This window comes from Camelina sativa, chromosome 11, assembly GCF_000633955.1.
Source record: "Camelina sativa cultivar DH55 chromosome 11, Cs, whole genome shotgun sequence".
In the NCBI taxonomy this organism is placed as follows: domain Eukaryota; kingdom Viridiplantae; phylum Streptophyta; class Magnoliopsida; order Brassicales; family Brassicaceae; genus Camelina; species Camelina sativa.
This window is the reverse complement of record NC_025695.1, coordinates 10169485-10183232: the sequence shown is the minus strand read 5'-3', so window position 1 is coordinate 10183232 and position 13748 is coordinate 10169485. Positions and strand designations below refer to the sequence as shown.

Here is a 13748-nt window from a genome sequence, read left to right as displayed (position 1 = left end):
TTGAAATGGTTGTAGAAGATTATCTGATTGACAAAGAAATAGAGATGGTTCAGTTATCGTATCCCTTAACAGAGATGATGCTTTAGCAATTGCCCCAAAATACCCCTCCTGTCTATGTCACAAATGATAGATCAGTTCAGAACTTGATAGATTTTAGTAGTAGGAATGTTGTTCGCCTTTGCGTCTCTACGCAGTGCATGGATGGACATCTGGTTATGTTAAACAACTCTCGTTCTGTTGACGGTGGAGAGCCAACAGATGAATTTGGTAACGATGTAGATCCAGGTGCCGAAGAGTGTGCAGATGAATGTGCAGAAGAATGTCATGAAACTGATCATACAGATGAGAAGCCAAAAGATGTTGATGATATGGATTTCGATTACAGTGAGTAAGGGAAATTTAAAGATGAAGATGACGATGGAGATGGAGATGGAGTAGGGAAACCGTTTTTTGGTGGTATTCATGGACAGTTAAATAATCCTTGGATAGACCAAGTAGGTCAATGCTTTGCATGCAAAGATGACGTCATAACTGAGGTGCGTTTGACCGCTGTTATGTTAAAGTTCTCTTTCAAAATTAAGAAGTTCACAAAGTCTCGGTTGGTGGCAATATGCTCTGTGCCAGGATGCACATGGAGGGTCGTAGCCGCTGTGAAGAATGATCCAAACACTTTTTGGGTCACCAAATATCTGAACGTGCATACATGTTATATTGTGGACCGCATAGCTAACCGTAAGCGTTGCACCTCAAAATATATTGGGAGGCTTTTCATCGACCGGATAGGAATAGTACATGGTGTTGTCCCACAACATATCGAAGATTCAATGAGGACAATGTTTGGCATGACTTTGGATTACACCACTTCGTACAGGGCTTTACAATATGCGCAAGAATATGTGAGAGGAAGCGCTGAATCCGGATATGAAAAGTTGCCTTATTGTCTTTGGAAAATAGAGCAGTCAAAACCGGGAAGTGTCATTGACCTTGTTGTTGATGACGAGCATAGGTTTAAGTACCTCTTCATATCTTTCGATGCTTCAATCCGTTGTTTCAATTACGTGAGGCGAGTTATCGTGGTTGATGGGACCCATCTCACTGGCAAGTATGAAGGTGTACTGTTAGTCGCTTGCGCACAGGATGGCAATTTTCAGATATTTCCGTTGGCTTTTGGAATTGTCAACTCGGAGTGTGATGCTTCATAGGATTGGTTTTTCAGCAAATTAAGTGAGTGTATCTCGAATGAATATCCTTTGGTAGTAGTTTCAGATAGGCACAATACAATAGCTAAAGCATATCGCAATGTTATCACATGGGCAACAAGAGGGATATGTTATTACCATCTTCAATAAAACATAATTTCTAATTTCAATGGAAAGCAACTGATGTACTTGGTGAAAGGGGCAGCATATGCGCAAACGCATGATGATTACACCCGCTACATGGCTTCGCTCACTAACGTAAATCCGGCTCTTGAAGCATATTTGAATGAGGCAGATCCAGCTTTATGGTCTCGAGTTTACTGTCCAGGAGATAGATACAACATCAAGACTAGCAACATCGCAGAATCTATTAACTCCATGCTAATGAAAGCCAAAGGTTATCCCATCACATATCTCATTGAGTTTATTACGAAAACGTTAGGTAGGTGGTATTGGAAAAGACGAGAGGATGCACTAAGTCTGACAACCACTTTTAGCTGGGGTGTTGAGTTGTTATTGGCCGTAAGGGAGCATTACGCAGATATGATGAAGGTCGAACATATTGATGGTTGGCTTTTCCACGTTCGTGGTGGGCAACGTGACTGTTTGGTTGACTTAGAAGCAAAATCTTGTTCATGCGGAGTGTTTGGTGTTGAGAAAATACCATGTTTACATGCAATTAAGGATGTCAAGTCAGCTGGATGGCATATGTCTACCGTGGTCGACGGTTACTATAGAAAAGATTATGTATATGCGTCGTACGCGGCTAACACTATGCCCAATGTCGAGCACGCTCCGATTGGGCCAGATATCCGATGTATACCTCCAATACCAAAGCGGAAGCCTGGTAGGCAAAAGAAGTCTCGTTGGCTTACATGGCTAGAACTGTCACGTAAAAAGGGGACCAAGCCGAGGAAGACACAGAAGTCATATGCTTGTTCAAAATACAGGCAGCCTGGACATACTCGACCTAATTGTGTGAGTAACATTCACTTGATTGTTTTTAATGTTTTGTGGCTGATATCGTTGGTTATACTAATAGTATTTGTTCAGGTTGCTGAAGACGGAGAGTAGAAGTTACCTTCATCGTGAAGTCAACTGGAATTTCCGTAGCATTAATATGTTTTTGTAATATTTTCGGATATATTTCCACGTGTTCAATTCGACATTATCTATTTTCTCCTAAGAGGATTCCATTTTCTTCTCTTCTTCATCAAATATCATTAGATAGAGAATGATGAGTCATATTTCAGGGTCAGATTCTGATACAAATTCCTGGTCCAATCTGTAACTACTGTGGTAGATCTACGGTACTTGTGAAATCATGGACAGATGCAAATCCGGGAAGAAATTTCTTCAGATCCACTGTTCATGGCTTTTCCCATTGGTCAGACGAAGAACCATCACATGGATGGCAAAAGTGGAGCTTATTTGAATCGAGGGATGAGATTCGTTGACAGAAAGAAGAAATCAAGGTACTTAAAGAATCTATAAGAGCAATGAATAAACAGGTTGTTAATGGTCTAGTGAACTCTGAGTTGGTTAACAAATATGAGGAAGATAAGAAGCAGTTTGAGTGTGATGTTATGACAGCCAATGAGAGGGAAAAAATACTTCGACAATTCATGGCTTTGTCTTGGATAGGTTTCATTGTTGTCATCGCCATATGTCTTGGGATGTGTATGAAGTAGGTGATAATAGAAGTCTCCAAGTTAACTTCAATCTGAAGTCTACTAAGCTTTCCATGTCCGCTACTTGTATCTTTTTCTTTTAAGTTCTGATATGCTCTAAATCCATTGTATTGTTCCGATTCCGTATATACACATCTCTACATTTATTGTACCCTTTTGATATCTCTAAATTCATTGTACCCTTTTGATATCTCTACATTCATTGTATCGTTGCTTTCTCTACATTCATTGTATTGTTGCCTTCTCTTCATCTTCTTCTTCGATCATTGCACCTATAAATATCCTCTCAATCTCCACTCAATCTATTGCATCTTCTTCTTCGATCACAAGAGAATAAGTTGGTTACGATTGTTTTCATTTTAATTCTCGAGCTATGGCCGGAGAGAGTTCAAGTAAACGACCACGAAGCAATTCTGATTTCGAGTGGGAAGAGGAAGCAATAGAGGCCATGAAAAATGCGTTTGAGAGGACGAGAGTCGTGGTTGAGATAGAGACATCGGATCGCTTCAAAGCAATTCTTCATATGATGAAAGATCATATGAAGAAGAAGGAAGAGGCTACCGCCCTCGTGCATCAAGTGGAACTAATCGACGCTCAACTATCCCAACTGAATCAAATATTAGGTCAACAACTTGTCGACTTCGAGGCAGAGCACAAGAGGTTAGAGGAGATGAGAGAGGTTGCGGCAGCCGATGTCAAACAGTGTGTGGTTCCTCCTCCTATTGATTGGGGCAAGCTTGGTGTCCGTTTCAACAATTAGTAGCACCACCCAAACTCCTTTTTATATTGTAAGTTTTACCTAATGTAATATCCACAAAAAACAAACTCATAATTATTTTTTTTCATGTCAGTATGCCGAATGGATACCTATTTCTATTTATATTTGTCATGTCATTATGCATAATGGATACCTATTTCTATCCCACATAAAACTAAAAACTAGTAGACAACAAGAACAATAATCCATTTACATTAAAGTTAATAAGGAGGATCCCACAAAAAATATCAAGATACCGCCCATAATCAGAAGTTGCACAAGAAAGATCCCACCCACAAAATATCAAGATCCCCCAACAGAAACAAAACATCATCCTAATAGGTCATACATAAGACATACATAATTAAAAAGAGTTTAAACAACAGAAACAAAGTTCTTAGTTAGCCCCGGATTGGGGGAGGATCATAGAGCCTAAAGTCTTCAGTGTAGTTCTGTTCATTTGGTCCACATCACTCAATCTGATGAAATAAGTCACAAGCCAGCTTCTCCCTTATCCATGTGATGTTTGCGTCGCACAACGTAGAAGGAAACGATAGTCCGAGTGCATGACATTCTATGTACTTCAATGTGTAAACATCACAGTCACCTGGCTTCCCATTCGGAGGCACATCCTTTGTGACACGCTCATGGGTGAAGGGTTCGTATGGGTACATGTGTTTGTGGTCATGACTGGCCAACTCCCGCAGCACATACGGGATCATCACGGATATCGGCTCAACTGCAGACGCAAGCTCATCATCGTTTGTGACATTGGGAATGCTGTACCAGATCACTATGTGTCTCATTGGAATTGTTATCCACATAGCAACCCAATGCGTCGATTTGACATTTAACAGCGCGTATAAGTCGTCCACCTCCAGAACCCACTGTTTGTTAGACTGAGCATACGGTGGATACTCACCAGCGTGGTAGCTGAAGGCACCAGCCGGCAGAACTTTTCCAGATCCATTAGCATGCGGCTCAGATTTGACAAAATCAAAGTACTTCGATGTCAACAGATGAGTGAACATAGCGTCTAGGAAGGCAACTCTACTCGATTTAAACCTCTCAGGATGATGTATGTATTGATGTCTCAATAGATTCAAACCCGCATCCATGTGCTGGATAATCACATAGATTTTAAAACGAAGCTTAATAATATTGAAGATTGTCATCATAAATCCTACAAGAAGTTTTCTAGTAGACTTACCGAATCTCGTAGCCACATTGTTCTTGTCTGCAGTTCGTACCACCAAAGACAACATCGGGATTTGTCTGGAGCCTTGTTCGTTTACGTCCTACGGGTGAAGAATGGGTTGGATACATATAAGTTACTAGAGTCTCGAAACGTATAATTTTTTAAACATACCATAAAAGGTAGTAGACTTACGGATCTTTTTTTAAGAAGTCAACCAAAACCTTCTTCAAAGTTTTGTCTGCTTTATCAAAAGGATTGTATGCTGACGTAGCTGACTTATCACCCATGATAGTCTTGGTTGTGTTATCACCAACGAATGGAGATCGCTGACTTGACGTCAATCTCTTAACCCTTTCAGCCTTTCCATGTGACACAATCATAGCTGGTTCAACTCGTGGTTGTTGCTTCTTAGCTCTGGCAGTGAAGTCCACTGATGTTGGGATTTCTGTGCGAATGAACTCAGGTGGCTCTGAATCAGTGTCAGATGATTCATAGCTGACCCCCTTTGGCACCTTCCTATCCGTACGATTAACAGATGGAGAAGGGTCCAGGGTCTGAGATTGACCTAGCGTGTTCTGAAAATTCCGATTTAAAAGTTACATGATCATTGATGAAAACAAATAATACTAAAGTCGCAACATATGTTTAAAAGTCTCGAATAAAACAAACAAAGACAACACAATTAAAGAAGTCTACTTCACGTAATGAAGTCTACTTGATACACTTGTTATGTTGTCTGCGAAGTTGACAACTCCTGGAAGTCTATTTTTTCTTCGCCTTGTACCTGGTATTGTGTTTGTGAGGGTTCGTATTAGGAATTTGCAAGTGTTCAGAACTAACCATATCCGTTTTTTGAGTGACAGGCTCTTCATTTTTCCTAGTAGCTTCATGAGCCTTCTGTTCCTTTGGTTTGGTATCAACATCTGACTTACCAGTTACAACTCCCTTCATTTTGGTAAGATCCGAAGCCAGGCTTTCAATCTTCTCATTCAGCATGTCAAACCTCAAATTGCAACTGCTAAATTCGTCCTTAATCTCTTGAAGCAGAGCTGCTACCCATATGCCGAGCTCATCTTTAATAGAATCCAAGATATTGAAGTCCAAGGCAGTTGAAGTACCTGGACAGTGCCTCTTCCCACTTGGTTCATCAAAATGTACCGGCTGTCTTCTTCTCACCCTTTTCCTCCACCTTCACCTTCGCATTGTTGGATTCATAAATATCATCCGTCTCCCACAAGCCTCTCCCCCACTTCCATGGACCAAAATCCCCATTCAATGCTTTCAAAATGTTATCAATTTTGTCATCTGCTTCATCCTCTTCCCAAACAGGGCTAATCATGCCACCAATGGTCTTGAAGTGATTGAAACGAGTCTACAATTGATATAAATCAGTATAGTTGTTCAAAGTGTTGCTAATAGACAAATCTAAGATAGTAGATAGACTGATATGCGTACGTGTCTTAGAATGCCCTCTTTGACATAATTTCCACCGCGGGAACCGCGGTAAGCAAGCAACGGTGGAGTTGGTTTATTAGGCAACGGATCGCCAAATTCCTTACCAAAGTCTGGCATAGATTCGTATACCCAAATCTGCAGAGGTCCAACAAATCCGTCTATGGTGTAACTCTTGTTAATGTCCTTCTCCTTCACAGAATGGATGAGGTTCTTGAAAGCAACTCTTCCCCATGGATAATCAAGAAATTCATCTAAATCCATGACTAACCTAGCCATATTTAGACGGGTGGGCATTGAGGGTTTTCTAGCTTCTATAAACCCATCATAGATGGCTAAATAACCCAACCTAATACGATCTACTCTATCCCAGTCGTAAGCGTTCTTACATGCTGCGACGAGTTGCTCAATACTCGGACCGATGTCTAAACTGACTCCAAGCTTCTCCCAAAACTCTTCCATCTCGTCTGTCACATCAACCTGTGGTTGCTCCAAGGACTCGACATCTTCACAGTTAAGTCCAGTGATGGCCTCAAACTCATTCAAAGAAAATATTATTGGATTAGACCCAACCAGAATCCATATCTCGTACTTTTTGTTGCAAACTAGCTGAAAACTGAGCATATAGTGAACCAGTCTGGAAGCCCATTCGAATTGGAGACGGTTGAACTGTAAGAAGACACCCAGTCGAGAGTTATGAATCTCATCCCATTCATCCGGTTCGAGAGCTTCGTGCAGTTCATCAAACAGCTTTGTATCGTTGCTGAAATAGCTGATGCTTTTGCACGGGAACGGCTCCTCACCCTTCGTGAAAAACCTCCGAGGAAATTTTAGATTGTTTGCCTCGTCCATTCTGCAAAAATAAGATTAGTTTTGGCGGGGAATTAGAACACGATAGATTGAGATAGAATAAGACAAATACGATTAGTCTACAATAGAATTAAAAAAGAAGTCTAAAATCGAATTGAAAAAGAAGTCAACTTTCAGTTAAATAGAATATGAAACGGCGGCGAAGACGTTGCGGCAAAGATGAAGCGGCGGGGTTGAAGAATACAGAGTTCGGCGAGATCTGGTACAAAAACATTAAGCGAAGTAAGCAAAAATACAATCCGAAAGATAGAGATTTGAGTTTAACACAAAAAGAAATGGGAAAATCAACTGTTAGTAATAAGCAAAATAGATAAGCGGAGGAGGAAAGTTAACAAGAAAATGAGCAAGACAGAGTTAGAGATAACAATTATTGTTATCTCGGTGTTTAAGTTGTATAAAATTATAATAATTACCGAAAAATTATAAAGAACCCGATTAAAACCGGATTCCGCTTATCGGTAAACCAATTCCCGCTTATCGGTAAATTATTTTGAGATGAACACGCCAACCCTTAGTATATATGTCGTTTATGTTGTTTTGCAGAGTAGTAGAACTTTCCTTATTTGATCTTCTTGTATTCATATAAATAGAATGTAACTAGGTCAATATTTCTCTTAAGGAATGAGAAACACTCCTTCTCCTATTCTCATCTTGCCGTCTCTCTATTCTCTCCCTATACTCTAAATCTCTCATCTTCTTCTTCTCGAATTCTCTTCATTCTCACTCGTGATTAATTCTTACATGGTATCAGAGCAGTAACGCTCCTATTCTACAAAATCTCAGTCTGTTTTATTCCGCAACCAAATTCAGTTTGAAAATCTCTCATGGATCTCAACAAAACACTAATCATTTTCGGTCACACTCAAGGGTGGAAACTACTTGCTTTGGGAAAGGACTACAAAGACAGCGTTGTGTGGTCGTGGGCTTTGGAAGCACATTGAGAAGAATGAAGCTACAAAGGAGATCACGACTACCGAAGAAGGAAAGGAGATCGTGGCTTGTGATGGTGACAAATGGTTCCAAGAGAATCAAAGTGTCTTGGCTTTCATCCAAAACTCCTTGGATGCTCCGATCCTTGAGTCATACTCTTACTGCGAAACGGCTAAGGATCTTTGGGATACATTGAAAAATGTATTTGGAAATGTTTCAAACCTCAGCCGTGTGTTTGAGGTAAAGAGAGCCATCAACAACCTTAATCAAGAAGAGATGGAGTTCACCAAACATTTTGGGAAATTCAGATCTCTTTGGGCAGAGTTAGAGATGTTAAGACCTAAATCGGTGGATCCAGCAGTCCTAAACGAACGCCGTGAGCAAGATAAAGTGTTTGGTCTTCTCTTGACGTTAAACTCATCATACAATGATCTCATGAAGCACATCCTCCGGTCAGATAAACTCCCAAGTCTCGATGATGTGTGCAATCAAATTCAAAAGGAGCATGGCTCGATTGGTCTATTTAGAGCTAAAGGAGATCTTATCACTGCTAACAAAGGAGAGGTTGTTGTAGCAAACAAGGGGTACTAAAAAAATGATGGGAAGAACCGTGTCATATGTTACCATTGTAATAAGCCGGGTCATGTCAAGGATAAATGCTGGAACCTTCATCCTCATCTCCGACCAAGAAGTGTCAATCCAAAAGCAAACCAAGCATGTGGCTATGGTGAAGGTCAAGCTTAGGTGACGACTCACACCACTGAAGGTAATGGAGCAGCACTAGCAGCCTCCTCGGAGCTAGTGAGGAGGTCCGACCTCGATGCTCTCATAAAGGCTTTAAAAGAGTCTTCTGGTAATGCTTATCTCACTCGTAATGCTATAAAACCTCTTATTGTGGATTCTGGAGCTTCTCACCATATGATTAGTGATTCTAAGCTAATTAGTGATATCAAACCGACTTTAGGGAATGTGATCATAGCAAATGGAGATAAGATACTGATTAAGGGAGTTGGAAATTTAAATCTGTTTGATAGAACATCTAAAGCGTTTTATATGCCTCGTTTCATATCAAATTTGTTATATGTTAAGAAGGTAACTAATGATCTTAATTGTTATGCAATTTTTGGTCCTAATGATGTATTTTTTCAGGATATTGAAACAAGAAAAGTTCTTGGCAAAGGAAGCACTAAAGATGATCTTTATGTGCTTGAGGATTCGAATCTCACCATTGCTTTATCTTCTTGTTTTAAATCAATAATCGATGAGACAAATGGTTCAATTTGGCATGCTAGACTTGGTCATCCACATTTTCGTGCATTACAACTACCTTTACCTAGTTTTTCTTTTAAAAATAATGAATGTGAAGCTTGCATTCTTGGTAAACATTGCAAAAGAGTTTTGCCCAACTCTTCTACTATGTATCAGAATTGTTTTGATTTAATTCATTCTGATGTTTGGATATCACCATGCTTGTCTCGTGAAAATCAGAAATATTTTGTTACTTTCATTGATGAAAAATCAAAATATACTTGGTTAACCTTGCTTCCATCTAAGGATAGAGTTCTTGAGGCTCAACTTCCAGAATTATGTGACTAACCAATTTAATGCTAAGATAAAGATTTTGAGATCAGATAATGGTGGGGAGTACACAAGTCATATGTTCAAACAACATCTAGCCAAACATAGGATTGTACACCAAACAAGTTGTCCTTACACGCCACAACAAAATGGTGTAGCTGAAAGTAAGAATAGACACCTTATGGAGGTTGCCCGGTCGATGATGTTCCACGGAAATGTACTAAAGAAGTTCTGGGGAGATGCAGTTGTTACGGCTTGCTATCTAATCAATCGAACTCCAACAAAAATACTGGGTGATATCTCTCCATTTGAAGTGCTTAACAAAATTAAATCATCTATTAATCACTTACGTGTGTTTGGCTGTATATGTTATGTCCTAAAACCAGGTGAGCAACGTGATAAACTCGATGCTAAGAGTGTCAAGAGCATGTTCATTGGATATTCAACTACATAGAAGGGATATAAATGCTATGAACCAGAAGCTAGAAGAGTCTTGGTGTCAAGGGATGTAAAATTCTTAGAATCCAAGGGGTTCTATGATGAAAAGAATTTGGAAGACTTGAAAGATCTCTCCTGTTCACAATCCGACAAAGCAAACAATCTTCGAATTCTGCTAGAGAGGCTTGGGGTTACAAATAATCAGCCTTCACCATCACCTTATGTCCATAATCAACCTCCACCATCACCTTTGGTCAACACACCACCAATTACATCTGACAATGAACCGATTGAGCTGCATCACCCGGACTCGACAAGTGAGGACGTGAGCATTTCACCAGTAGAACCTGGTCTACAACATCAAGCCGAGGATGACATTGATAACAATAAGGAAACTCTCAACTCTCTTGGTACTGACAAGAGTGAGGAATCTACATCAGCTGATGATCTTACCTCTAAAGGAGAAGAAGCTGAAATTGAAGAGGATCAATGTGGAGACCGATATTATACCACTCCGTAGAAGTGAGCGTCTCAAGTTTCCTGCATCAAACTGGAAAAATACTCGAGTCTACTACAATAGTCAGGCCGTGGCTCACCCTATACAAGCAGTCTGCACTCTTGCACACCTTCCTATCGAACATCAAGTCTTTCTTATTCAAATAGACCAACATTGGATCCCACAGAGAGTTATGAGGAAGCTTAAGAACACAAAGTTTGGAGGGATGCTGTGGGAGATGAAACTAATGCTATGGTAAAGAATCATACATGGGATGAAGCTGATTTGCCAAAGGGGAAGAAAGCCGTGACATCTCGGTGGATATTTACTATCAAGTACAAGAGTGATGGGGGGATAGAAAGACATAAAGCCAGGCTTGTAGCTAGAGGATTCACCCAAATCTATGGAGAAGACTACCTTGAGACATTCGCACCAGTTGCCAAACTCCACACGGTAAGAGTAGTTCTTTCACTAGCGGTTAACCTCTCTTGGGAATTGTGGCAGATGGATGTGAAGAATGCGTTTCTACAAGGAGAACTCGAGGATGAGGTGTAAATGAGACCACCACCGGGCCTTGAAGACACTATCGGACCTGGAAAGGTGTTTAAACTCAGGAAAGCCATCTACGGTCTAAAACAATCACCAAGGGCTTGGTATCACAAACTAAGCTCAACACTCCTTGATAAAGGCTTTAGAAGATCAGAGGCTGATCACACATTGTTCACATATCCAAGCCAAAGAGGTATTATTGTCATTCTTATATATGTTGATGATATTATCATCTCTGGGAATGACAAGGTAGGCATTCAAGATACCAAACAGTACCTTAAATCTGTATTTGATATTAAAGATCTTGGAGAACTAAAGTACTTTCTTGGGATAGAAGTGTGTCGTTCGGAAGGACTCTTCTTATCACAAAGAAAGTACACACTTGATCTGTTAAAAGATGTAGGTAAGCTTGGATCAAGACCTGTTGAAACACCACTCGAAGAAAACTACAAGTCAAAACGTAAGGGGGAGTCTGATGAAGCTCTGTTTGAAGATGTAAAACAGTATCGACGGTTGGTAGGTAAGCTCATTTATCTCACCATAACTCGACCTGATATATGTTTTGCTGTGAACCAGGTAAGCCAACATATGCAAAAGCCAACAATAGATCATTGGGAGATGGTGAGCCGCATACTCAAGAATCTCAAAGGAGCTCCTGGTCAAGGCATTTGGATGGGATGTAACAAAAATACGGAGCTTGTAGAATATTGTGATGCAGATTATGCTGGAGATCGTAAAGATAGACGCTCAACAACCGGTTATTGTACGTTTGTGGGAGGAAACCTTGTCACTTGGAAGAGTAAAAAGCAAAAGGTGGTCTCTCTCTCAAGTGCTGAATTAGAATACAGGGCAATGAGGAAGCTCACAACTGAACTAATGTGGCTCAAAGCTCTCTTAAAGGACCTAGGCATCAACACTCCAAAACCGATCACAATGCACTGTGATAATGAAGCTGCCATTCACATTGCAACCAACTCAGTATTTCATGAAAGGACCAAACACATAGAAGTGGATTGTCACAAAGTCAGGGAACAAGTTCAACTTGGAGTGATCCTACCATGCCACACTGAGAGTTCTGAACAATTGGCGGACATCTTCACCAAAGCAGCAAGTTCAAAGGTTTATGAGTATATACACTCCAAACTCGGGCTCATGGATCTAACTAGGCCGCAAGTGAAGACCCTAAACTACTGACCCCATACTCTTTTTCCTTAGTGTGTTTTTGTCCCAAATGGGTTTTATACACTAAGGTTTTTTTAATGAGGTGGGTGTTCATAGTTCCAAGCTCAACTGTTTCTCATACGGTTAAGCTTGAGGGGGAGTATTGAGATGAACACGCCAACCCTTAGTATATATGTCGTTTATGTTGTTTTGTAGAGTATTAGAACTTTCCTTATTTGATCTTCTTGTATGCATATAAATAGAATGTAACTAGGTCAATATTTCTCTTAAGGAATGAGAAACACTCCTTCTCCTATTCTCATCTCGCCGTCTCTCTGTTCTCTCCCTATACTCTAAATCTCTCATCTTCTTCTTCTCGAGTTCTCTTCATTCTCACTCGTGATTAATTCTTACAAATTAAACATATATATATTACCGCCAACTAACGTCAAATCAATTTATACCTTGTAATGATGATGTTGACGACTTCTCTGGCAGACTTCTCCACGGGCCACTGAACCGTCTGCAAATCCATCAAATCAAATTAATATTTGTACTGTTTATGCTGTAGACTTATCAAGAAGACTTCTTCCTGGGAAACTGAAACGTGATTTAAACTGCAAATCTATCTAATCAACCAGATTAATACATCGTTAACTTCGATGAACGAGTTTCTATGGTATATGTTCACTTTATAAGCGTGAAGTGAAGTTGAATAGAAACTAATTACCCAACCGTGATAGAATTCTACACTTATAAGTTAAATAAAACAAACTGATATAGAGAAAGTTTCTATTATTACCCAACCGTGAACAGTTCCTCATGGTTGTGATGATTTATATTGACTGTTCCAATGAAACTGAAAGACTTTCAATCACCAATTCTCTGTCGTGAAGATGAACTACGTACTATTTTTTAAGAGAAAATAAATGATTTACTGATAACTTTTTTGGTTGTAGTTTTAAAATAATCACAAGGCCCAGGGTTTGGGTTATATATACGAGACGAAGAGGCTGCAATAAACAGTTACATATAATTAATTAATAACGCAAACCGTCGCGTCGTAAATCATTAACGAGCAGACTTCATTCCCTGACTTCTTTACACAGATTAAGGAGTAGACTTCATAATCTTAATTTTTCGACAATATCTAAACGGTAGAAGTCTATTGTAAAAGTCAACTATTGAAGACAACGAAGACGTCCAAATATTACAGAAACTGAAGCAAGTTCACAGATTACAGACAGAAATATGTCATTCAAACAAACAGACACGATAAAGAAAGGTTCACAGATTTTACAACTTAATTGAAAGATCTATCTACGAAACCAAAGAGATTAATATAACAATGAGGATTATACCGGCGATTAAGACATTCTCGACCACCCCACGTACACGACGAACTGATATGTATATATTTTACACACTT

At 39.7% G+C, this 13748-nt stretch overlaps 2 protein-coding genes across 2 annotated transcripts; both read left to right on the top strand.

Annotated features, from left to right (window-relative positions):
• LOC104727815 lies at positions 198 to 1202 on the top strand. The gene is made up of 2 exons (XM_010446886.1): positions 198 to 384; positions 439 to 1202. The coding sequence occupies exons 1-2, from the start codon at positions 198 to 200 to the stop codon at positions 1200 to 1202; spliced, it is 951 nt and encodes a 316-aa protein (XP_010445188.1).
• LOC104727814 lies at positions 1383 to 2273 on the top strand. Its single transcript, XM_010446885.1, has one exon. It carries the CDS (start codon positions 1383 to 1385, stop codon positions 2271 to 2273), a length of 891 nt encoding a protein of 296 aa, XP_010445187.1.